The sequence below is a fragment of the Poecilia latipinna genome, unplaced genomic scaffold (assembly GCF_001443285.1).
Source record: "Poecilia latipinna isolate Pla-1442-1.1 unplaced genomic scaffold, P_latipinna-1.0 Scaffold56, whole genome shotgun sequence".
Lineage (NCBI taxonomy): Eukaryota > Metazoa > Chordata > Actinopteri > Cyprinodontiformes > Poeciliidae > Poecilia > Poecilia latipinna.
Genome location: NW_015112672.1, coordinates 148,841 through 175,834, shown reverse-complemented (window position 1 = coordinate 175,834; position 26,994 = coordinate 148,841). Strand labels below are relative to the sequence as shown.

Here is a 26,994-nt window from a genome sequence, read left to right as displayed (position 1 = left end):
CTAACACGGAGAGTATATGGCAGGCCTCGGAGCTGATCAACATCAGGTCAGTTCTCTCCAAGACAGATGGGATGCCTAGGCTCTATCTAATCTAAATGACAGAGATGATTATTTAAACAGCTAGAATTAAAGATGCAATGACAACAATCAAACTCTGTGTTGCACTGACACTGTAGCTTATTTAGCATTAAAGGTGAATTTGTCAAAAGTGCTTTAACTATGTCCATTAATACCTTGGTGTGCAAACAACTTATGATATATCACTTCAATAAATTTTTACTTTACTAAAAAATGAAAATATATAATGTTATAATTGTAGAAGAACCTATAAGCAAAGTCAATCTGCTTCAAAATAAACTCTGTGTCCCCGCTCAGAGGCTGCATCCTTGGGAGTGCTGACCCTCATGACCTCGAAGGCTAGGCCAAGGGAGGGTAAGTTGAAGGGTTGGTGATGAGGCGATGTGGGACTCCATTTCAAGCTGAGAGAAGGATGTCATGAAAATGTAAAACAGCAAGTTTAGTCAGGGGGCCTGTGGAGACGCATGAGGATTTGGGCATTGGGGGAGGGGCTGTGTGGCTGGGATGGCTGCAGCCTTCCAGAGCACAGACCATCTATCCTTTTGCTGCTCTTGGTGCTGAGAGTTGCCAGCTTTCTACCATTTTCACCACATTTCCTACATGGTCAGGATGAAGTGTCAAAATCGTTCCTCGCAGCTGAAAGATTGTTGCTATGTCAATGATTAGATGAAGTAAACTAGATTTCTTAGATCACTTTTTTTTTTTTAGCCAATCTGTCTTTATCTTGGGCTACTTTGGGCATTATTGGTCATTTAGTTTTTGAATTTTTTAAAAATTGAATTAGATGTTATGCATCACATTCTAATTACCGGTACATAAATTGAATTGTGGTGATTCCATTAAATAGTTACAATGTATAAAGTAACTCCTATGTTCAAAAAGTTTTTGTCACACAATTTTCTCTTTTTCTCTATAGTTCAAAACCTTATCCATGACAAGAATAACAGCTCCAACTTATGGCAGGTGGATGATTACGTCATGAAGCTGATGACTATAGAATCCCGCCTCTTCAAAATGTTCACATTCATAGGAGCAATTCCTTACAAATGTCATGCAGACGGGATCACACGCATCATACACGTGTAGACCCACGTGGCAGCACCAGTTCCCAGGTCTCTGGTGGCAAGTAATGTTTTCACACTTATGTGAGAGATTGCTATTTCTGCATGGAGCCAGATAACTCAATTATTCATCACGGATGCTGGCGCACTCGCTTTACCTCTGTAAGAATGGAGGCGGGGTGTGTCTTGCTCTGAGTATGTGCGGCTGACTCTGTGTTTGTGCGTTGGAGAGAGCAGCTCACTTCGAACTGCTGACGCGCCAATGCCACACAGTGAGAACGCAAAGAGGGAAGGGGAGAAAAGGAAGAAGGAGCTGTCATAAACATGGCAATCAAAGGGATCTGAAGCGGGAGGTGAGGATCAAAGAGCCTGAGGAGAGAAGGCGAGGAATTAGTTCCCTTATCTTCTCTCAAAGCCATCTGCACAACTTCCAATCCTCTTGAGCTCAATCAACAGTTACAAAGAAAAAAGACTTTTTACATTTCAAGAAAAAAAAACTAAATTCGATGGAGTTAAACCTTTATGCATGGGAAGATTTTATAGACACCTTGTGGAGTCTTGAAGAATAATTTTTTGATACTGATATTAACGCCATATGATCATTCTGGCTCAAGCAGTTATCTGAAGGTTGGCATCATTGGTACCATCATAGATGCTGTGAATACCCTCAGTATTTTATTGATGCATATCGTAAAATCTCTCAGGTGCATGGCCTAATTGCTGTTTGATTAAGTTTATTTTCCAAATATTAGAATGGAGTCAAAGTCAGAACCCATAAAACACAAGCACACATGAGCTGAACAGCTGCTAATATCACATGGTGCAAGTAATATATGTCTTTCTGTCAATTCATACATTTACTGTCATTACTGAAGTAATGACAGTAAAAAGGGAAAGTCTTATTTTCCCTTTTTTGTTTTTAAAGAAACTTATCTTTATCTTTCTAAAGTTAAGTTTACAAAGATAAACTTAACTGTACAAAGTTAAGCTTGAAACCACTTCACCACACTGAAGGGATTTCAGGCAGAGACAACTTATTTAAAGTCATGTCACAGCATCTTAAATGGATTGGGTCCACTTGACCACTTGAAACCTTTTTTTAACCATTCATTTTTAACTTGGTGTTGTGATTCATAATCATTGCTTGGCTGCATAAAACTTAAGCAATTTAATACAGAACTTTTTAAAGTTTTTTAAGTCCTTTGATTCCATCAATAGTCCACAGAATATTTTTGGGGATCAGGGTTCTCTGGAATTGACAAAGCACTATACAAGGACAGGGCATTTACCATTAAGATGCCTTTTGGACAAATGTAATACAGGCATTAGTATTACATTGCAAGTGCGACCGAAAAAAGGTAAAGTAGAAGAAAGAAATCTGTAAGAGGGCATTTTTTTCACAGTGTTGTAGGTCCAAATCAAGTTAATGTATGGAAGATTGCTTCTTGTCTTAAAAAGACTTATGTCGAGCCTAAATGTTGATTAATGCACTTTTATTGACTAAAGCGATGACACAACTGGGGTTAGCCTCAAGCATTTCAGTTGTTTCAATACAGGCTCAACCAATCCTAAAACTAATGAAACAGCAACACCACTATCAATTCAATAATTTTCTATGGCTGCCTGGTTTTGCAGGGTTGCACAGGGGAACACACTAAGTTTTTTTGGGAGGCAAGATGAAGAAACAGCACCTTGGGGAAATATACACTTGCATGGGAAAAATATGTAAACTCCATGCATCCCCTGGATGAAATTTACACCAGAAAGGAAGTGTGCCACCATGCAACCCAAACCAACTCCATAGTTTCCACGAGAGAAATTCAATACATAAAAGACAATGACTGAGGGCAGTAAGATGTGTGGAATTGTTCTCGCATCAGTACAGCAAACCGAATGTCGGGTTTATTAGCACTCACTTAGCCACAGACCGTTGGACCGTGGAGTGTAAAGGCCGACGTTCAGCATTACGTTCACAGCTGCTCAGTGCTGCCCCTGGAGCCAATTTATCACCTCTGACACCATATGGAGCTAAAGAAAAAAGTCCTCTGAAAACACACTGCATAAACATGGCCTTTAGGCAGAGACATTATGTCAACATATGCACATGCATATTGTACATGCAAACCCAAACAAACAATAGAGACAGGATTATGCACAGACAAAATAAATTCACACACAACACCGTCTGCATAATTTAAGCACTCCCTGCATTCTCTCACTAACAAAAGAACACAAAATAATGCACATACTAGACCAACACAAAACTCTAATACAGTGGTTGTGTATCTCTCAAAGTGCTGCAGCCCTTATTTCCCCGAGGACAACTTTTGTGAGCCAATTGGTGCTGGTGCATGTGTAGACACTTCCTTGCAACCGTTTACGGCAGCAGCACTGACCCAGAGGCTCTTTGCATCGCCTTCACAGTATGCAAAGCTCACAAACATTGCGACTTTAGATTAAGGCATTTACTGTATAAAAACATCCAACACACACGCAGACAGACTTAATTCACAGAGATGCCACACACGTATGCACTTTAATCTTTAGGGCCAGCAGTATCTGTGAGTGATTTATTTTGAACGATTCCCTGCGGGCTCTTAGAGGATCGAGCCGGTGCTCAACATGATCATACCGCTCGCTTTCTGTGTCAGCAAATTACGAACTCCCCCCACACCCCCCGGCTGAAATTTGACTGACCGCACATGTGTGTTTGCAAGCAGCCTAGTGAGGGACAGAGAGAGAGATAGATGTTGACTTATGAGGAGAGAGGGGGGGGACATGGGAAGAACAAACTGGCACTGTGATGAGTGTGTACTGTAAGTCAGCACCCTGTCTGCTGAACACACCCCCGTGGTTTAGGGTGAGTCACTCTCTGCACTTGCAAGCATGCATCCATTCTGAAATGGCTCTATAAATGCAGCGCAACTTGTGCTAAACTGACTTGCAAAAGTATTCATGATTTTTTTTTTTTTTCAAATTAAGTCATCGTATGATGACAAACTTTAATGTATTTGAATGTATTTTTAATTAAAAATGTGTCCTGTACTTATTTTTATATGTGCAGGATATATATTCAGCCCTCTTGAGATGATATTTTGTACGAACCACCGTTAGCAGCAATTACAGCTGCAGATCTTCGCAGGTGCACATCTACCAGCTTTGTACAAATAGACTAAACTTTTGTTTAGCAAAATAGCTCAAGCAAAAAAGCCTCTAACAGATTTTGTCCGGTATTTAACTCCATTATTCTTATCATCAGTTCTGACTATTTTCCATGTATCTGCAGTCTTAATTTTCTGCCACATGTGTTGTTGTAGGCCAAAAAGTTCATTTTCGTTCTTACCTGATCATGGCATATTCTTCCACATGGTTAGCATGTCCAATTCACGGCTTGTAGTAAATTATTATCAGGTATCAGAGTTAAAGAGGCTAAATATCAGTGCTTTCCACATTTTTCAGATTTTTATTTGTAACAAATTTTGAAAAGTCTGTGTTCTTTTATCACATTCGCGTCTCAATATAAATTTATGGTTGGGATATGAAGGCACTGTGTTACACATTTTAACAAACCCTAGTCAAAGCAAAACAGACTTCAAATGTTCAGCAGAAACTGAGCTCTGACACAACAAAGTCTCAAAGCGTGACACACCCTCAACCGCCACACTACCATCTTTCATTCACCGCCTTGTTCTTAGTATCATCCAGATGGCTGTGTCTAATTTCACTGGATGCTCCATTTCCATTTGAAAGGTGGTTAGTGCCCATTGAGCAACGTTATCGTGGCTCTGCAGACACAGAGAGCCGCCGCTGCTCCTCCCCAGTCAAAGACGGAGAAGCCATCGATTTGATTCAGTCTTAAAAGCCAGGTCAGCCTCGACAATGGCAGCTTATGGAAAAACCATTACCCCTGGTGAATTCCTGAAACGTTAACCTACATACATGTTTCCCCATCACTCTCCTGCCTCTCTGACTATCCTACACAAGAGCACAGATGGAGAAAGCTCTGTGGGCTGCTTGTCAATGGACTCTGAAGGCTCCTCTCTTGGTGAGTCACTCTGCCTTTCTTTACACTTCTTGTCCAAGGCCACCTACCATACACCTCCACTCCCGCACTGCTGCTGCCAAGTTACTACGCATTCTCATCCACTCACAACCTCAGAAACAGCAGAAAAGTCACAGATAACAAATCTCATCATGCTGAAGTGCTTGTTGCTACAGTAAAAAAACATTACCTACAGCTCCTTAAAGCTGTAACCCACAAATGTTAGTTGGGATATCATTATGCCATGTCAGTTGTCTTTGTCAAGTAATGTCATATTGAGAATGAAATATTCTTGTTACAGCAATTTAGGTTTTCTGCTTGTATGTCAATGAGAAAATGCAATGAGTGACTACTTGATCACAGCCCCCAAACAAAAATAGGAATATATATATATATATATATATATATATATATATATATATATATATATATATATATATATATATATATATAGACACCACAACATAAAGTTGCATAGTTGCCAGGTGTACCATCACCCTGATGGTCCACAAAGCAACTTGCACAATCTGTGTACAAATTGACAGCATTCAGTGTTTAAGCGTAAACATACAAATCTTTTCATGCTAATGAAGTGCGAGTCCAAGGTGCTAAAGCAGAAGTGTATAAACGTTTTAACAAGTTTGAAAGTGCATGTGCACCGAAATAATTTCTTTCATAATTAAATATGCAAACATGATTACTTTCAGATGCTTTTTTTTTTCTCTTTAATTTCTCAACAATGTACAAACCATCTAACATAGCTGTTAAAGTCTAAAAGTATCTGTAAATTATTGTAGACTGGAAACAAAATTGTCTCTTTCTCTTATTAAAAGAAAAGGCAAATTGTTTCCTAATTTGGGGATGGATTGCTCTGTTGTTTGTGTGTGGAAAAAAACTTTAGTCTTTATATTCAGTTATAATAAATCAAAGTACCCAAGTTTGATTTTGAGTAGAAGTCGCTGGATGGTCCGACTTACTATGGTATCAAATTAAAGCCAAACAATGTGGTGAATAAAATATCAATACTATATGTATCTCTATTTTCCACCTTAAGAAGGTTTTAATTTGTCAGTGAAAATGTCACCTGAACCACATCAACTTGAACTGACTCCTGGTCCAAAGAGTTGGTTATTTTTTTGTATCTGAATTCGAATGGAAGCTGTACTAACTATCAAATTCAATAAAAAGCAAAAAAAAAAAATATTAACTTATATTTACATCTTATGAAGATTTTAATTTCCTAATATCTTTTTTGAAAGGGTTAACATTAGTGACAATTTCATCCCAACATGTTTAATACATGTGTGTGTGTAGACACTGCCTGAGTTGACTAACCAAATTTCTGTAATTTTTTTTTTAAAATTATGATTGAGGGCCACACAAAACTATTCTAAGGGCTGGTGTTTTTGCTCCCTGACTTATTTTAAGCACTCACAACATTAGAACCAATAAAAATTACATCCTGTGTGGCTAGAGTGTGAAAACACAACATCACATATAATATTTTAGAGACATCGGTGTTCACTACGGAAGAAGTTAATGAAATGAGTAGCGGTTCCAGACTCTGACCTGCTGGCTTTGCTGGTTTGATGAGCCTCATGTTTTCCAGTGCAAGTTGGGTTTGTAAAGGTCAAGAAGGCGCTGCTAATTTAGTTAGTGCACAGTTTGGTTAAATTGGGTTTGCAAAGATTTCATGACAGTGACCATAATGACAGACTCAGTTTGCTATTGATCAGAGGAGCGAAAGAAGGCTGAGTGTCTGTTTGGGAATGATGATTTCATTAAACAAGTGCAAGCACATACTGTTAAAATAAATAAACAAATAAACAAGCAGTGCATATATACTCAAATCTATTGTGAATCTGTTCAGCGGAGACAGATGTGTGTAGATTGCCCATCAAATCAAGGGCAAAATGTGATAATGTGTTGTTGTTTTTTTTCACACAAACACCAATCTGCTTTCATGAGAGCACATGAAAAGAAGAAAAGTGTGTGAGAAGAGGAAAAAAAAAAGACAGAAATTGCTTGGGACTGCAGTTCTTTCATGCAGAGGTGAATACATACAGAATAAAATTAAATAATCAAAAATAGCCCTAAAAATAGCTGCTATCACACTGATATTTTTGTACAAAAATAGACGTTGCTCCATGTTCTTCAGGTTGTTTTTTTTTTTTTTTTGTTTTTGCACAATCAACTGTCCGCATATGTGTAGTATAGGTATAGATGTGTGATAACATAAATATGCACAATATTATATGGGACGCCCCAAAATATAATTGAACCACATACAGTGTTCCACAATGCAATGTGGAAAAGCAGTTGTCTGTGAAATGGTTGCTATCTTCAGGCTTTTGATGTGCAGCTTGCTTCCACAGCTATTATCTGATGGTGGCTTCGAGCAACCTGCAAGGTGTTGAGTGGGGTTGGGAGGGGGGGCGGGAGGGTTGTACGGCTCTAAAGCAAGACTTTTTCAAGGTTTTCAGACACCGAGCAATCTCAACTCCGGTTGTGTCACCTCGCTTTCTCGCTCAATACATTCAGCTGCCTCCTAAAATAGCTCAGGGTTTCTCTGACACTAGGCTCTTGACTTAACACAAAGATACACGGAGAGCATGGGTGCAGAAGGAGAGACGGAGTGAAAAAAGAGGAAACTATACGTCAGTGCAAACAAACCACAGCACACACAAAAAACCAGCTGCAAGATGTGGACAAGATTGGTGATGATTTTAGTGCCTTGCACAAAATGTTCACTACATGGAAACTTTATCACATTACAGCCACAAAGTTCAGTATATTTTATTTGAATGTTTATGTGACAGACCTACCCAAAATGGCGCATGTTTGTAAAGTAACAGGAAAATAATAAATTGTTTTCAATTTATATATTTTTTTAACAAATAAAAATCTTGAAATGAAAGTTATTGGATTCAGTGTAAAACCTTTTGTGTGTCACGCTGCAATCAACACACCATTCCCAGGGTTAGACACGGTGGTGACAGCATCGTGCTGTGGGGATGTCTTACTGTAGCAGGACGGGGAAGCTTTTGCCAAGAAAATGAACAGAGCCAAACACAGAGCAATCCAGGTAGAAAATCTGCTGGAGGCTGCAGAAGTCTTGAAACTGAGGTGAAGAAATTCCCAGGAGGAAAGTAATATCAAAAAACATTCATTAGTTCAAATGGAACAAAGTCTAAACCTGAATTCAGTTGAGAATCCATCAAGACTTGATCATTCCTGTTCTTCTGCAGATCTGATTGAATTTGAGCTGCTTTGCAAAGAAGAAATGGCAAAAACATTTTCTCTCTACTACACTTCCAATCTCATGTAGTGAATTGAATTGACCTTTCTGTTTTTGTTTTGTTACCACGGTAAATTATTTTTAAAGCTGAAGACAGCCTCTGGAGTGGAGTTCAGATGATGTGATCTCTCTTTCCACAAGCTCCTCTTATTAAGGAGGATTCTCTTACTAAACCAATCAATACGGGATCTGCCTTGCCGTCATCCCCCGAGCCCTAGACTCCACCCTCCATTCTTCCTCTAAGTTTCTCTGTCCCCACGGCTTCTCTCATTCATGGCGAGCTCAAGCTGAGGCTGTGGCTTTTTGGCGAGCGCTCTTTGATCAAATAAACCCAAGACAGATCTGATACCAAACGCCTCACCGTCCCAGACACCTCATGAGGTGAAGCAGGTGAGACAAGTCCTCTGAGAGTGCAGTGCATAGCAGCGAACCGCCTTATAATGAATAAATAAAGGGAGCATTCAGCATGACTGCTCCACTGTCATCTTTTGAGTGCAGAAGCTGATCCTGCATCAGCAACACCTGTGTGACTGTCAAAGGAATCGATAAAACAGTTAAGGTTGGAAAGGTGAACTAGACAGCCAGCTTCTGTGCCTCCAACAGAAAGAAAAGTTTATCCATTCAAACAGTCTTGGACAAAACGCTCAGAAATGTGCAGAAACATAAAACTTACGGTATGACGCAATACTAATTTGTCAGAATGTCTCAAATCCTATAAAGTAATCCTAAATTAGCCAATCAAACACACATACAAATTACCCACCAGGCATCTTGGAGAACATAAAAAAAAATCAAAATCAAAAACGATAACACATGCAGGAATATTGGAGAAATGTAGTTTTAGTTTGCTGAATATTTCACAGCTGCTTTATAACCAACAGAGTAACACTTTTACTTTCTTTATTCAACTACTGGTAAATGTTTCTGGCCACTAGCTTTTATTTTGAAAACCTGCAACCCGTCAATAAGCTACATGGCAGGAAGTCTACATTTAACACATACTGGATCCAGTCTTCCTAAAACAATAAAATGAACATTACCAATTGTTATTATCTCGATAATGTATGTACATGGACTAAGACAACACTCTCAAGACATTTAGGTTTAGAAAATAGAACATTAGTGATTTGTTATTATTTTTTTTTGTAGATTTAGATCTTTATCTAAGCCCAGCACCAGCTTGGTGATGTTAAAAATCAATGATCCACTGTTCTTTCAGGCAATATAACATTAAAAGCAACCAAATTAAACTAATGATAAATAATATGAGCAGACATGGGCATGGTGTCCAGCTGACTCATGTAAATCATCCCATGCTATTTTAGGACGACCACAACATTTTTGTTTTGATAACTCCTCTGTTTACTCATCTTGATTCCTGATTATGACCAATAAATTATAACATATTTCATCTCATCTCTTTGTCTCTGATTGCCGTAATTTACAGCAATTCAGAAGCTTAATTTTTCTTTCATTTCAGCAGCAGTGCCTGGTTATTACTCTGTTGTGTCATACAGCGAGGCAGACAGGGAGTTACTTTTGCAAAGACCTTTTGTTGAGCAATCTTTACTCAACAAAAGATCACACTCCTTACCACTATTACAACAGAACAGCTACTAGAGGCTACCTGGTCTGATGAGACAATCCCCCTCCCCCTGCTTTCCCATTCTCCTGAGTATACTGAAAGAGTGATGGATAGGACAGCAGGAGCATCACAAATTATGAATGTTCATCCAAAATTATTGATTAGGCCAAAAAGAAACTGGTTGAGTAGACTGACAACAACACTGAAGGACCTGTAGGAACAAGCTACTTGTTCTGTTCTACATGTACTGAAAACCGACTGTATTTGCTATATGACTAAGCTGAGGAGAAGGGCTGTAAGACAGAAGGCTTTTGTTGTTCACCAAAAAGACATGCCTGTCTGGCTACAATCCCCCCTAAGCTTTGCCGACAAATTTGTCCAAATCCACAGAAAAATAAATTCATAAGAGAGAAACTTAAGTTTGGGAGTGGAATAGCCGTAGTCCATGGCTAAATACGACAACACGTCAGCGGGATCACAAATAAGTGCAGATGTGGGATGCTGAGAGATTCCAACCAAAGAAGACTGAATGCTAAAATTGAATGAAAAGGTTCTTCCACAAAGTATTAGTACAAGAGTCTGCCCTGTTATGCAACCAGGTTGTTGCAGCTTTTTGGTGTTTGTGTCCTTCGAACAGATTTCTTTATTTTTCTCCTGAATTGTTGTTGAATTAAATATAAAAAGATTTGAAGCATTTTGCCGTATTCTACAGGGTCAAAAAAAGTTGTGAAAGCCACTGTTGGCATTTGTTAAGGCTATGTGTATTGCCTTCTTTCTAAACGTTTTAAAGTGTAAAATAATGCTGAAACACTGCAATGGACTACTGCTGACCCTTCGAGGGTGTACCATGCTTCTCACCCAATGCCTGCCCTGCAGGGGGGAATAAGTGTGTTTAGGTAATGGATGGATGGAATATGCTGAAACACAATGGCAATAAGTTTTGACTCTTAAATGAGTGCTTTAGACTGGTTTTGTAACATGCTTCCTTGTCTTGAAACAAGAGAGAGCGTGTAACTTTTTTCTTTTGCCTTTTTGAGGAGAATGCGGATGTGACATAAAGGATAAAAAAAGAAGCAGCAATTGAGAGGAACATCCCATCCCTGCTAATGAGATCCCGAAGGTTTGCTCTGATTGTGCAAATTAAACTGTTTTGGGGGGAAAACACTTCTCCACCCACAGTGAGTGACAAACTTTGAGTATGAGTAAGAAATGGCTGAAAACATTCTTCCCCACTCGCTGAGCTGTGGCTGTGAACCTTTTTCTAGCGTGCTCCGAACGCTGAATGGAGCAAATTCTGCTACGAAACCAAGAGTGACGTGAACAGAGTGTCATGGATTCACAGTGCCGAGGTCAAGGCAAGTCAAATATCCTAAGGCTTATATGTGCAAAACAGATTTGCTTAAAATAGAGACTTTGCACACTACATCCCGCAGAACCAAAGAAACGTCAGAAATGATCATCAAGATCCATCCCACTAAGAGGAAAAAAGAAATGCTTTTTGAGTTTGACTTGTTTGACATATCAAGCCTCCACTCTGGGTTTTGGCCTCTATTTCCAAAGAAAATGCTATATGTATGTTTAGTTTCATGTTGACATACAAGCTATCAGTGATACAAATTAAATTTTCAACAAAATGCTAACAGGACTTTCTGAACTATTCCCTCAGCTGCCCTGTAGAGTAACACTTCAAATTGAGAATTAAAGTGATCAAATTTTCTGGATATTTAATTTAAAGTGTTTAGCTAAACCTGCAACATTTTGGGAAAAACTTGAGCACATTTGGGAAATGCTTTCAAAATTCCAGCTGATCTTTAACTCACTTTCTGAAATCTCGTCAGTATGTTACACCCCAATCATAGAAATATATTTTTTAAAATGTGTAATTACGGCTACACCTTTTCTGCCTAAATGCAAAGCCACTGCTCAGTGCTCAGAGGTTGCCTTTGTTTTTAAAGCTAGTAGGGTTTAAATACCAGTAGCCAGGTTATGCTTCAATAGTTTCAGCTCTGAGTCCCTGTTACAGGCAGCAGAAGATGTGTAGCATCATCTGTGCTACCTTAAGTACAACAGCAATGTTCAGAGGAAGAACTATTTAATGTTCCTGCACCACGAGTGCATCCCAAATTAAGAAAAAGGGGTGGGGGAGATAACAGCATAACTATGTAAATCATCGCCACCACTTTGCTTTATTTACTCCACTCGCTTCTGTATGGAGTTGTGTTCAGAGTCGTTTTGCTGAAACGCTGCTCAGACACCAATCAATAGTTATGAATTACAGTGCTACTGCTTTTATGGCAACCGATTGCCACTCTGAGCTTGAAATGTATTTAGCTCAGATCGAGACAGATAGTTGAACCGACACAGAACCCAATTAGAAAGAAGCATTCAAAGCTCAACAGCTGTCAGAGTGAAAAACTAGAGATTTTTTTTTTTTTTTTTTTTTTTTTTACATTTTCACATGTTGGAGAAACAAGAATAATTCTTTATTTTTTTATGTTTTAGTGTTTCCTCTTTCTTGTTGATTGGTTCACAAAAATAAAGAACAGAGAGTATGTTAACAAAACTTGAGTTTTGCAGTCTTTAGCCCCTTGTTAACAGATCCATGGCACTAATTCTGGAAGGCAGGCCAGTTCGAAGCCCCGCACTCCCAAGCCCGGGCCAGGGCACATCTGTCCGGCTGACTGGCCAATTTACATCGCCCTGTGGTCTCTGCGCTATCGCACGTTCACAAACAGACAGCTGACACGTACACAAGCATGTGCACGTGCATGCTGCAAGGATTCATGGACCATTTGCTCTGTGATCTGTGAAGCTCGCATCACAATTTTGCACCTTTTACAAAGAACCAAAGGCCACGGACAATTGCTGACATTTTCAAAACCCTCAATGTGCTCAACATGCACTTTGCTCTTCTCTGTTTGGCAGCCCGATGACAATTCGGAGATGATATATTATTTAAAGAAGAATAACGTGAGAGTGAATGAAACTGGCAATCTGTATGCAACGGAAGTGTGAGCAGAAGGCTACAAGTGTTTTGGCTGCATTAGAAATGAGTATGATGTGAGAAAAGAAGATGATTGTGCACAGTGAGGGGATTATCAGAGTGTAGGAGAGCGCTTCCTTGAAAGGAAAGGTGCATTCTCAGTTTCTGATTGGCTCACCACGTTTTTGGGAAAGCCAACAGACTTTCAAGCAACATTTACATTTAAAGGAAGTTTATTCATCTTGGCACATTTAGGAACAACTAGAAACACATGAATATCTTTCAAAACTTAACAGAAATGAACCAGTTCTTTTGTTATTTCGCATTTCAGGGCTGTGGACCACCTAGGAAGAACAAACCAAAACAAAGCTGTTACTGTCTTAATGAGAGTCATAAGCTTAAAAAAAAATACAAAACACTTCCTTACTCTGTTTTGCAAGTGGTTACACAGTGACTACTGCAAAGTTGACAGACTTTCAGATCAACCATGTGATGTTGACAGACGGTAATTATAATGTGGCCACAACAAGCAATGGGACAACCAGGAATAGTCCATCCTACTGAGTTGAGCTGTCTTAACAGAAAAAAAAGACTGATTTACTTAAAAGAATAGATTTCATGCTTTGAAGTGATATTGTGCAGTAACCTAGTATTATATCTGTTAGAAGAAAAGAGAAGAAATCCTCAGAGAGAAGAAAGGCTAACATTTAGTTTGAAAGGTTCCACTGCTTTGAGTTATTTTAGCTATTTATAGCAACTCAAACTCAAAACGTTTACATACATGGGATACAGTGTTATATTAGCATATTTTATGCTTTACTTTTTTTTATCATTTGAACTGTGTTATGGTTCAAAGTTGCAGAGATTATGGTTGACCAATTATAGATCCTGTAAAAATAATTTGCAATTTGATCTTTGATTCAGCTGCACAAATTACAGCTTGATGAGAAATTTAAGAGGTTTTCTTACTCTCAGCTACCAAAAAGCAGACTGACAAGTTCCAGATTGATACAGCTGAGTGCGTCGACCTCCAATGGCATAAACCTAGAAACTGTTTGCAGTGCAAGTGCAGACAATTGATATTTGCTAGTATAACATTGTATCCCTCAGATAAATGTAGCTTTGCTAACAGTTAAAATGTGGCCTGTTTGGTTAGTTGCTATGTGGTTTCACACCCAAAGCAGCATGTCCTGCTGAACTTGATGCAGGACTCGGTGACCCTTGATTTCTCCAGTATAGTTTCATGGAGCAGATGAGAATAACAGTAGTGTATAATGGCTATGATTTATTTATGTTATGAAAATGCGTTTGTCTCGTCTTACAATTTGGACAATTTGTAATAGGAAGGAGCTTCATTTTCACACATAGTTGCTGCTTCCTGCTTGATCAAGAGCAATTCAATAGATATATTTTATGTTGACTGGCCATGTGTCACAGTAAAAGTTGGGATTTCTTCAACTTTGACCCCTGCACACAGCTGCACGGGTTCCTCACATGCAACACAAATGAACAGGTTTTCGTTTTCATGCAAACTCAGAGCAACATGACATCTGTCTACAACAAATAAGGGAGCCAAAACGGATAACTACTCCAAAATGGGAGCCAAAACGGATAACTACGCAAACTCCACTCTGTGTGGAGTTTGCGTGTTATCTCTGTGTCTGCTTGGCTTTTCTCCGGCTCCTTCCGCAGTTTTAAACAAGCGTGCCGCGCTAATTTAGTCACTCTTAATTGATGTTTAGCAACATCTCTACGTTCACCTTGCGATGCATTGTCTGCTGAGATAATCTCCATCTGCCCACAAACCTGAACAGCTTAAGGCTGATGGATAAAGATAGTGAATGAATTAGCCATTTTATTTTTCCAGAAAGTTTTTCAGATCTCGTCTGAGAGGTCGCCTGCTCTGAGTCCCAGGTGCCCAGAAGTTGTTGGCTTTGAAGGTTGGTCCATTTTTAACAGACATAGGATCTGGCTTTGGTCAGGGCTCAGATGTACGCAGGAGACAAGAATGGAAAACAACGCCTCTGTAAGTTGGACTCTAAAGTCTTATGCAGACGAACCAAAACAAATCTGACAAATAAACAGAACAGTCCTGGTCAACACAGACAGAGCAACACGAGTTTTATGTAGCGACTGTAACGGGTGGAGCTATTATCACTCAGTTTATGGTTTATCACATTCAAGGAAAACCTTGTATTTTTGTGTCTGATTCCAAACTTCTATAAAAATTTAATTAAAATACCAAAAAAAAAAAAAAAAAATCTGAAAAGTGTGGCATGCATTTTTATTCAGCCATTTTTACTTTGATATCCCCAAATGAAATAAATCTAATCAATTACCTCTAGAAGTCACCTACTTAGCAGATAGAGTCCACATGTGTGTTACTTGATCTCAGTATTAGTTGTTAGCTAGTTAACAGCATCACAGCGATCAAGGAGCCCAGTAGACAGCTCAGGAACGAAAATGTGGAAAACACACCGCAGCAAAGATGCACAAATGAAGAGGATGTAGGATGAAACGTTGTAAAGCACATAAGGATGGAAACTGAATAAGATGAGGAGGAGGGCGCGCTCCTGGCTCGTCACCTTGACTGCATCAGCATTTGTACTTTGCCTTGGTGAAATATAACAACCTGTTCTATCACCCTCAGCTGAAGGCCCGACTCCATCTTAAAAAAGTAGTTCCTCGTCCCCCAGGTTTTTCAGTTTGATTTTGCTTGATGTCTAATATCAGAAATTCTCTGTAAATATGCAGCTGTAAAGTGGAGATGGTTTAGTTTTGTCACTTTGTGGAGAAATCGAGCGCAATGTGTGGGTGGGCAGGCTGCAAACATAATTTCTCAGGAGTCAAACAGGACCTGGAGCTCTTTCACAATTTTTTTGTTTTTTGTTTTTTAAGACAAGATAAAAGAGTTAAGCACCTCTCGTCAAAACACATTTGTGAGGATTGGGGAACAGCCTAATCCAGTTCAGCCAGAATATTTACGGCGCATCAGATTAATACATGACGCTTCAGCCTGGAGTACCGTTGCTGAACTTGATCATGTAAGCTGAAAAGCCTCTCCCACCTCGGTGTGTGGTGTAATTCTGGGCATCGCTCCTCAATAAGGCAGGTGAACGGGCCTCAGGGGTGACCCTACTGCTTAAGTCAACACAATGAGTGTAATGAGGTGAGCTACACACACACACACACACACACACACATCTACACAGCAGACGTAGACCCTTGCAGCATAGTAAGTGGATTTTTATTCATCTGCATGCACTGGGGTTCATGTGGAAGTTCTTCTCACACCCACACCTACATATTTAGCAAAACTGTGTGCATTGTATGATTTTCACCAGAAATAAGAAAAGAAAATCATCCAGATCGGCATCAGGACAGAAGGACGACCTACATTTAAACCCAGTGTTGGTAATTTGGGTGGATTTTGGGGTAATAGTCCAAACTGTCGCATAAAAAATGGTAAAAAAAATTTTTTAACATGAACTGCTATGACTCTTTGAGATGTGTGCATCATTTCTGCGGACATCACAGCCAGAGTCCATAATTAATCAGCCCAAGTGTGAGAGCAGGACTGGTGGCTTCCTCTTATCAGCGCGGACACCAACCCACGCCCTCCGGGCCATCATTGGATTAATGATGAGCGTCTGTGATAGGAGAAGCCCCCCTTACAAAGGCTGCATTAATTAGCCACTGAGGCCGCTGTGTGGAACACATGTTCACTCTAATCAAAACTTTAAAGAGACACGACGGACCCCGCAATGCCCCCGTTGAAGCGCACTGCATGGCGTTCAACCCCGAGGATGTGTGCGCGCACCACGGTGAGGTACCGGCGTGCGCACGGGCTGAGCGCACTATTTCTTCCAGTTAGCAGCCGCTTTCACTCGCGGTTGATCTACCGATTGCGTGCACTTAACAAAAAAAAAGGGGGAAAAAAAGAAGCATATTAAGGATTGATCAGACAGGTGGAATCGATGTAGTTGGAAGTAATGTCGAGCGATTAGAGGAAGCGAGGACCCTTAAACTCTCGTGTTAACTCTGATATTAAGAGATGCGCTATGGGCTACTCACCCGCCCCGGGTGGTGTTAGAGGAGCATCCCGGTCTCTCACGGACAGCTCTTCGGATGAGTTCTCCTGGGACAGCGCGCCTTGATCCTCACTACCATTCTCCGTAGCGCTCCTCACAGCCTCCCTTTACTCTCCTCCTCTGGCATCACGTTTAGTTTTTTTATTTTTTATTTTATTTTATTTTTAATTCAATAAAATAATAAAACGTTGCATACCCAGACGGGATCAGCCTTTAATTGTCGTTTGCAGCCGTCAGTCTCTATGCGAGCAGGGCTGAAGTGACAGCAGCGGATTTCTATTTGAGGGGATGCTGACGCGCAAGCGGAGGGGCTCGCCTCCTGCCTCTTTCATCTGGCTCCATCAGCTCTCCGTTAAGAACACCATGTGACTTACATCGCTGTCAAGGCTCATCCAGGAGCTGCTTTGATTTCCTGTTGAGACTTTCAAAATAAAAAAAAAAGATGTCACTATCACGGTATACATCTAAATAACCGCAACCGTTTAGTTTGTATTTTTACAAGCATGTTTTATTGTGTGTGTTTATTAAATTTTTATACAAGACATGCCATATTCCAATGTTCATTTTTATGGAAACATTTAACTGTTGTGAATGCGTAAAAGTATCAATAATATCAACAAACTGAACACCTTATGTAAAAATGTAGTTTATGTGAGAATTGTAATTTTTAAAACACATATTCAGGTGGAAGTAAGTCCTTATATAAGGCCTGGAACTGCTGTCTGATTCAAAAAGATTAGATGTGATGTGTGATTTATTTTATTTATTATATTGAATAGAAAATTTGTAGCTTGGGTTTGACTTCAATCCATTCATTCTTACACTCTCAGATGTTTCAATACATGATTTCTTTAATTGTTCTCTTAAAAGGGTGTGCTTAATTACCCAATAATTAAAATAAAACACACACACACACAAATCACATTATGATACATGGCCCTTAAAAGAGGTCTGATGAATTGGCTAAAGCTGAACTGTGACATGCAAACTATCTGGTTAACATAACAAAACTGACCTTAGCAACACTGACCACTTTTCCTCACTTTGTACTTTGCCAACTTGTTATTCTCGTTATTTCGGAGCAAACTGCACAAGATGTCTCAGATTTTAAGGGCTGGCAGAGTGGATGTGAATGACCAAAAAGGTCTAGTTTAATCTTCTCTGGCTAAAAGACATTCTTCAAGCCTTGGGACTTGTCAATGGGTATTAATATGTATTACTGTATTCTTTGGCTCTTTTTCTATTATGTGAGTAATCTGAAAATATGTGGTTGAATTTCTTCTTGCATCCACATCCAGGGAGTCACATTAACTTTCTGTTTTTTTGTTTTTTTTTTAATAATATTTTCATCTCTGGGCACAGATGTTTGGAGATGGACTTGTATCATATATCTGAACTCCTTAGACATCTCTTTTTTTGTAAATTTAGTAAGATGCAGACATAATTATCTTCCTTTAAATCAGCTGAATGGCTCATGAAAAGCAGCCCCCAGTTAAGGAGAAATAAAACAATATTTTAAGGAGCTTTTACGGTTCAAATCTTTCCTTGCCTGTATATGTGAATTTAATAAATTGCCATCTAATAGCAGTACTTTAAATACTTGCACCAGTGGGATTCATCTCGTTTTGTATTATAAATACGCCTTAAGGCCACCACAGCTCATGTTTCTTTTATTTTGAAGTAAAACCTCCCAATGTCCTGTTTGCTTTAGCTTGTGTTTCCTTTGACGCACCATCGTTCAATTTAAAACGGCCCCAGAAAGAAGGCCCCCAAGCGGCAAACAGTAGAACAACACCAGATGTTAAAAGGATTCCACCAATATTTCCTCAGCAAAGCATAATCCAGTCATGAATTATTGACATCCTCCTCATATCATCCTTTGTATTTATTCTTCATTAAGTCTGGGATGTTGGTGGAACAAAAAGGAAAAAAAAAACAACAAAAAAAACTCAAAACAGAATCTGTCTCCTTGTTACATCCAGTGCCACATGTATGATATTAAAGTTTCATTAGATGGACCTAAATAAAGAAAGCATTCATGTGCTTGTTCAACAGCCAGCAAAGGCAACAATTTTGAGGCAAGTCAGCAAGTTTGTGTTGATGCTGATGTTTGAAACGCCGAACAGAGCAGCTTGTTTTAGTTCCGATTTAGTAATAAAGCAGACTTCAGCCAATGAAAATTGACCTGTTTCTGTCACCCAAAGCAGGCCCTCATGAGACTCAGTATTTCAGCATGAATTATACAATCATTTCAGTCTAAGATGAATTCTAGGTCACTACAGTCATTTTGGAAATTGATTTGTCCAAACTCCTACAATCAGCTCTGCTCTCATGTATCTGCCTTAGAAAGGATGAACTGGATGTTTAATCACCAGCAAACATACTTGTCTTGAGTGTGTCTGCATGAGGAACCATGAAGGTCTGCATAATCTCTAAAACGTGTGGAAAAAAAGAGAAAGAAAAAGAGAGACAATCAGAGTAGAAACAAAAATGACAGCACTAAGATGCTTTCAGAAAGAAGAAAAAAACTCTGTCCTTCGAAGGTCTTTTTTTCTATTGTTGTCCACTATGAGAGAGACTCTCAGGTCTCCTCCACAAAGCAAGTCCCCTCCAAGCAGAACGCCACTGGCTGTCCTGTCACTTCATATTAACGTCCTCGTGGAGAACAGCAGCCCCGGAGGGCCGCACTTGTCATGAAAGAAATGGTCGAGAAACACACACACACACGAACAAAGAGTAAGGAGAAAAGGAGGTGTTGGGCAAAATGGGAACACACAGTAGAGCCTCCATCAGGCTTTCAAATAGTCAGAACTATAACATTGACCTTATTTCAGCTATCACCGAACACACACACATTCATAATCTTCTGGTACACACTCTTTCTCATAAGAAATGCAGCTGTGAACATAGTGAATGCAAGGAACGATTGTGTTCTGGTTGCAAGCCTACTTCCTGCTCTGACTTGTTTAAAGTAACGTGTATTAAAATCTTAAAGTCTTATGAAGACCTAAGAATATTCATTATTTGAATAATGATTCATATAAATTGACAACCCTTATTTAAAGAGTGTTTATATTTTTAAATCCAGCTGATGCAATAAAGACTGTAAATGCAATTGCAAAATACATCCAGTTGCTGAGTTACTGAAATCATCACAGTGCCACTAATATTTCTTAGCAGTTCTGGTAAATAAGCATAAAACCTTGTAAAAAATAAATAAATAAATTTAAAAAAGTAATAAACTAATAATAACAAACTTTGAAAAATCGAACTGTCAAAACTCCAACAGATGTCAACCAAGGTCAAACTAAATCTTCAGTGCTTGTTGTTGGAGGGGCCGGACCTTACAAACCTTTTTTAGAAGACATAGTTGTAACCCACTGTTTAAATATATAAAATTAAATTGAGGACTCAGCTTGAAAATGGAAAAGTCTCAGATGATCCAGGATAAAGATCCACAGCATACTGGCAAATCAACAAAAGAATCATAAAAAGCTACAAAGCAACAACAGAAAAGGTATGAGTTGTATATGCATGTTGATCTTTGCTTCATTAGAACCTGCAAATAAATTATTATTATTATTATTATTATTATTATTATTATTATTATTATTATTATTATTATTATTATTATTATTATTATTTATTTATTTATTTATTTATTTAATCCAGCAGCAACAGTGGATTTGGGACCTCAGATTTTTCCAGAAATTTTCTGTAGCCAGCAAGGCACATCAGATGCAAATGTTACAAGAAAGTTAGACCAATGAGATGAAAAACTATGCAATGTCAAAATGTTTAGATATATCATTCATTAGTATTTAAAAATACATTTTACATGAAGGTGAACATTTGCATGTGCATCCTTACATAAAACTATGTGTACATAATAAACAGTGATTATTCAATAAAAAAACAAAAATATCACACAGACACATGTGCGTAGACTTAAAGTTCCTAAAACATTAAGTGACTCCCTTCTGTCGACTTCCATGGGGACTACCCTGGAGTTTATTTTTGGCGATGTTAAGAGGGGGGAGCTCCTTCTGGGCCAGGCCGAATGCAGGTGGGAAGGGCAGTGTAGCTGAAGGATGCCAAAAGAAGAGGAGCGGAGCTTTAAAAGGAACAGAACGGAGGAGTGTGTGATGAAATTAGATGCGAAGTCTTTCCCCGGTCAGCCCTCGAAAACCTGAAACATTTATGAATCTGTTGAGGAAAAATAGTGGGAGCCACCCTCGTTGTGAAAAGCATGAGGTTAACAGGGAGAGGTGTTTAAAGGCATTTGTATTTTAAGTTGCATTCAAATGTCAAACAAATGTTCTTAACCCAGTGATTTTTTCCATCAGAAAAAGTTACAAAATTACAGTTTGAGAAATCGATGGGGACAAAACATTGTTTACAGAAAGAGCTGATCCAAGGAACTACACATTAAGACAAACTGATTTGCAGTTCATAACTATAGATATAAATAGGTGATGCTCAGTGTCCTTAAATATTCCTATTATGCCAGAAGAAATGAACAATGTGTATTACAGATCTCCTAGATAAATCTAATACTACAGAAAAAACTATGTGTCTCTATATGTTGAATGTATCATTCAAACTCCAAAAGGTTTTCTTATCAAAATGTCCAGTTTGAACTCGGTCCACCAAGTCCGAAGGTGTCCAAAAGCAATCCGCTAGAACACTGACTATAATCCCTCTTATTCGCCACCAGATGGCGCCACTTCACCACATTTTTTTTTTGAGGGGGTTAGGTAATGTCCTGACCTCAAGGAACTAAAGTCATTATTAAATTGCTTGTACGCTTAATTAAGAATACTAGCCCTGTTACACACAGACATGAAAACATCTATTCAACAGTCTGTTCATTTTTTAAAAATAAAAATGAGTTAAAGTATGATTATTAATAATATTCTCACTGATATATGTATATAAAAAACGTATATAATAATGATAACTATTATCATTATTATTCTTATTGATGCTACCATACATCGATGCCCGATGACGCCCTCAGTCAGTCATTTAGTCTGCCTGCCCCACCAGCGCCACTGCGACCACCTCCTCTCTGCCCCTCCTCCTCCTCCTCCTTCTTTTTTTTTTTTTTTTTTTTTACACACACCGGCTTGCTCCCAGTCTCCCAGCCAGTCACCTCCAGTGCGACCGGTCGGCCTGAGCGGAGGTAAACAGACACGTCCGGAGCAACCCAGACCGGAGGCAGCCAGCCGACTCTGGTCGCTGTTCCCAGGGCTCAGTTCAAAAGACGCCGGAGGAGGATGGGACAAAGCCAGTGTTCGGATCAAGACTGAGTCTGGACGACACGCCGAGAGCTCGATACCAAGTCCTTCACAGAGTCACCGCGTTTCCCTCCGCTGACACAATGGGCTGCTGCAGCGGACGATGCACTCTCATTTTTATTTGCACTTTACAGCTGGTAAGTTTGTGCACTTGTTTTTGCTACTTTTGAAAACGGGGGAAACAGCTTTAATGTGAGAACAGACAGGAATTTCTCGATTTTGTGGTTTAGTTTTTTTTTTTTTAAGTGCAGTTTTTTTTTGTTTTTTGTTTGAAGTCCTCTTAATGGAAAGAAAACATGCTGGTCTGAAGAACATTCATGAAGTCCACTCTGAATAATGGGATTAATATCCCACTCTTTGTTGAGAGAGCACCACGGGGGCTCCAACACCACACACATTCAAGGTTTGCTACTCACAGTAAACCTCACCCAGCATGACCCCCTGATGCTGCCACCTTTCTACGTGAATAAAGGTGAAACCTGCATCTACGGGATGATCTTAATGTTTGGGAGTTGTGTTCATCAGGAAACATCGTACACCGAAGCATGTGAAACCAACGGAGCATCACTCAGCTTTTCAAGTTCATAAAGTCACCGAAAGTAACATTAACAGGACTGTAGTGAAGTCTCAAATGATGCTCCTCGGGCTCGCCTTCCTCTCCATCCCTGAGCAGAGTTTACTTGATGGAACGTGACAGTGTAATTTATGGTGGCATTCAAAGTGAGCTCGGTCGTGCCATCGAGTAAAACGCCACTCTCAACATCTGAGAAAGCAAAAAAACGTTCCTTTCAAAGAGGCAAACGGGGAAGTTTTGATGCATCATGCATGAAGTCATTCAAAAACAGAAACTGAGTGGAGATGTTAAGAAGGGGCATGCACTTTCTTTTCATCCATTATCTTATTTAACTATTAACCATCACTTCTAGCTTTTTCTGTGGGTTAAATTAAGTTTCTGGATGCTGCTATGCCTCAAGTTATTTATTTAGAACTATGACGCTGACAATCTGATGCATTATTTCTGCTTCATACTGCCCAAATTATGCTGTATCTCAAGGAAGTGGAACTGTTTAAGTTACTGTTTTTTGACAAGGGGGCTTATTTTTCATTTGTTAGAATATTTTGCTTGATAACTTTTATATCAGAGACACATATATGCATGAGTTTCATTGAAGCCCTTTTCTCTGTCTTTGCTTTAAGATTAGGTATACCAGCCACGTTTCACCCACAAAGTCAAATGATACAGCTTGACCATGATGTCTTTTTTTATTTTTTTATTTTTTTAGGTTTTGACAAATATTACCTTATATGTAATCGTGGAATCACTTATAAATGTGCTGTGACATTTTGCATTACGACAGAAAAATCACAGGGATGATCATATTAAAGGACATTTAAAAAATCAAGTCCGTTACTAAAATCTCCTCAGCATAACTGGGCTCATATGACCATGCCTTCATTGTTAAAATAAGTCAGATAGAGATAGAAGATTTATGACGTTATAGTGACAGAATCAGATACAAGAAACTCGATTATCGGCTCGTAAAATTGTGTCCAAGTCTCTTAAGTAATACACCTCGAGCAACACACCTGTTTTTCCTCGGGTCGTTTCGCCTCATCAAAAAGAAGGAGGTCAACCATTTTTAACGTGTTTTATATAGATGTCAGCTGGTCCTTTAAAAAGCCCCTGAAGATTTCTGTGGACGGCTTCGTTTCCTTCCCCGCCGCTGTTCCTTGATGACCTCACATTTCCTGTCGCGGAGCCACACAACACCACAAACACACTCGCACCTCCGTGCTGACAAGTGTGATCTGTGAAAGAGGGGGCTGTGCTAAGCCCTTTTGTGACCCTTTGAAGGACCCTCTGGTTGTGTATGTGTTTTGTCTGCATGAATATACATGTGGGCATGTGCTCTGAGCAGCACCAGGGACGCCCTGCGCTCTCCTGGCTTATACCTATGAATCCACAATGAGCCAGGTTATTCCCTGCCCAATTCACCGTAAAAAAAGAAGAAGAAGAAAACATAAAAAAACTGCCATTAACAAAACAGCACAGTCTTCTCCTCAGATATAAAAATAGCCCTCGTAAACCACAGCGTGAGCTAATTAGCTCAACAGAGTGCTTTGATCAAACCTCTTTTGGCATCTCGGCCATACCCTAATTGAATTGTGGTGCGCTCTGCTCATCAACAGGCCGGCCGAGCGCTGGGACTCATCTCTCTGGGACAGAAGGCAGCAGATAATGAGCCTATATTGATCGAAATGCCTCAGTTCCTTTTTCCCTTTGCTGCCTAACTGTTGCAGACAGCAGTGCTGGATGGTTGTCAGGATCCTGATCAGCCCTGGAGAGTAGCAAGTACTGGCTGGGAGCCCTGTCTCTGTAATGATTTGTTTGTACTCAGAGACACAAGTAAGCTCAGTTTTTTCTGTCTTTTTTTTTTTTGTCTCAGTGGGTTGGTAGCTTAAGGTGCTGCCCTGAAGTTGACCCAGAGCGGAAGGGTTTCGATTGGTTAAAACAAAAACAAGACTATTGTAAATGTCAGCAGCTGGACATGATGATGGTTGTAAATGAAGCTTGTGGCTCCTTGGATAGAAGCTGCAATTGTCCTGAGCTTACAAGAAAGGCAAACTGAGCTGTTTAAAATATAAAACGCTAACAGTCAAAGTGTGGAAACTGAAGGAACTCAACACTCAAGGTGTGTTTTGACTGTGAAACACCGAACGCTTTTTCTCAGGCTTATTTGCAGTCACTGTAATGTCACAGAAGCCAAATTTTGATGGGGTTTTCACAGACTTCTGTGCTCTGAGGTGAGAGAAGGAGCAACAGCTTCTTCAGGATTAAAACCCACTGCATAACTATAGGGTTCTCAACATTTCACAGCATTTATACTCGGAAAGAGAGATGTGATACTTTCAGTGTCAGAGGAAGTTTGTAGCATTCACTGAAGAGAAAAAAAGAGAAACATGTTTTGCACAGACAGAGCAGCAGCCTCAGGTATTTTCTTAAAAAATATGTGTTGTGATTGGTTTTATTTGTAACCATAAACAGATAACTATTTATTAAAAATGTTAGTTGAAAAAAAAAAAAAAAAAAAAAAAAAATATATATATATATATATATATATATCTTATTTATTTATTTTTTTACTTTAATCTAAAACATCACAGATAAACCATCCTTGTTATTGGAAGCGGTTCTTGCCTTGAAGGAGCTTTTCTGCTGCAGGAAACTTTACCGGGAGCTTTTGTTGTTTCCACTGCAGAAGCCAGAGGCAGATCAGATTAATGTCCTCATCAAAGTCTTGTAAATGTAAATGTTACAAGATTTTACGGTTTTTATGTTTTGGGAGAATAAGAACATTGATGACCCCCAGCAGTGTTTATTGTTAAATCAATTGTAAGGTTAAAAGAAAGGATTGCAAGTGGCTGCTGATCCTCTGGAAAATGTGTTGCAATGTTTCTTTATCTAAAAAGCCCTTTAGAGTCACAAGTGGTTTAAATTAATTTTCAACATGCAACCACTATAAAATGTGATGTGGACGTACAACACTGGGTTTTAATCCCGAAGAGAACTCCTCCGTCCTTTCCTCTTGCTCTCGAGACAAGTAGAAGTCTGTGCTGGCAAAAACTTAACCTAAAAATTAATTTGAGTTATCCTTTTCCATAATGTTGGGAATGATGTCACAAAAATGTGATTGCTGTTGCAATATTAATGACTGTTGCATTTGTTTTTCCGACACTGTCTGGAGTTTACAATCTACGTGGTTTATTTGAAATTCATTCTTGTTCCAATCTGTTTTGAGTTCAATTACTTGGATTTTGAATTGCAGCTGGAAATAATCTGATAGTAATAATGTTGTGTTGGTCTGATTTCACAGCATTTTCTGTCGCGTTCTTGAATCTGCTGTTTTAGTGGGCAAAGACATTTTGAAAGACTGTTGGCAACCTGTTTTTAAACAATTCAACTGCACAATATTTTTGTGAATCTTTTTGTCCATACCTCAGAAATGGGACATTTTCAATTAAAGTTATCATTTGGTGAGAATTTCATATAGGTACACTCCCCCGGGAAGACAAACACACTCTCCCAGATCGGCACTCTGTTTTCCCTGAATAAACTAATTGCTCTGATAGACAGAACACACAAACCAGCAGTTCGTGAACCGTTTCTCATTCTCAGACACGCCCAGAATTACAGCTGCACATTCCTCACTGTGAGGGAAAGGTTAGGAGGTCTGATGTTGGGTGAAGATTAAAGCCTTTGTGTAAAAGATGCACAAACAGCTTTTGAGAGATTTTGGAAGACAAGTTAAAGTAGAAGTTTCATTTGATCTCTTGGGAGAAACGAACAGATGCCGAAGAGGAGTGTTGAATTGGAAAAGTTTGGCGGGAAAAGTTTTCAAAGGTTCCTCATAAGAAAGCTTTGTCCTTGTTTAAGGTGTTTTTGTTATTCATAAAGCAGATGGAAACATTTTTTTTTTTTTTTTTTTTTAAAATTATTTTCCTTGGGGGGGATTGAAATCAGTTGAAAGAGCAGCTTTTTTTTTTTTAAGCCCCAA

The 26,994-nt window shown here is 39.2% G+C and overlaps 2 protein-coding genes across 5 annotated transcripts in view; one reads left to right on the top strand and one right to left on the bottom strand.

Annotated features, from left to right (window-relative positions):
• The window catches only part of LOC106960984 (putative lysozyme-like protein), a 52,802-nt gene extending 35,311 nt beyond the window's left edge, over window positions 1-17,491 (bottom strand). For both annotated transcript variants that reach the window (XM_015054415.1, XM_015054423.1), the window contains exon 1: window positions 17,122-17,491. The gene's annotated coding sequence lies outside the window, so the exon portion shown is untranslated. The remainder of the gene's footprint in view (window positions 1-17,121) is intronic.
• Window positions 17,492-22,245: 4,754 nt separating this feature from the next.
• nkain4 (sodium/potassium transporting ATPase interacting 4) overlaps window positions 22,246-26,994 on the top strand; it is a 63,024-nt gene continuing 58,275 nt past the window's right edge. For 2 of the 3 annotated variants that reach the window (XM_015054366.1, XM_015054376.1), the window contains exon 1: window positions 22,246-22,575. In XM_015054366.1, coding sequence (XP_014909852.1) covers window positions 22,522-22,575 — 54 coding nt within the window. In that variant the 5' untranslated portion in view covers window positions 22,246-22,521. The remainder of the gene's footprint in view (window positions 22,576-26,994) is intronic. The other variant, XM_015054383.1, reaches the window with a different exon arrangement.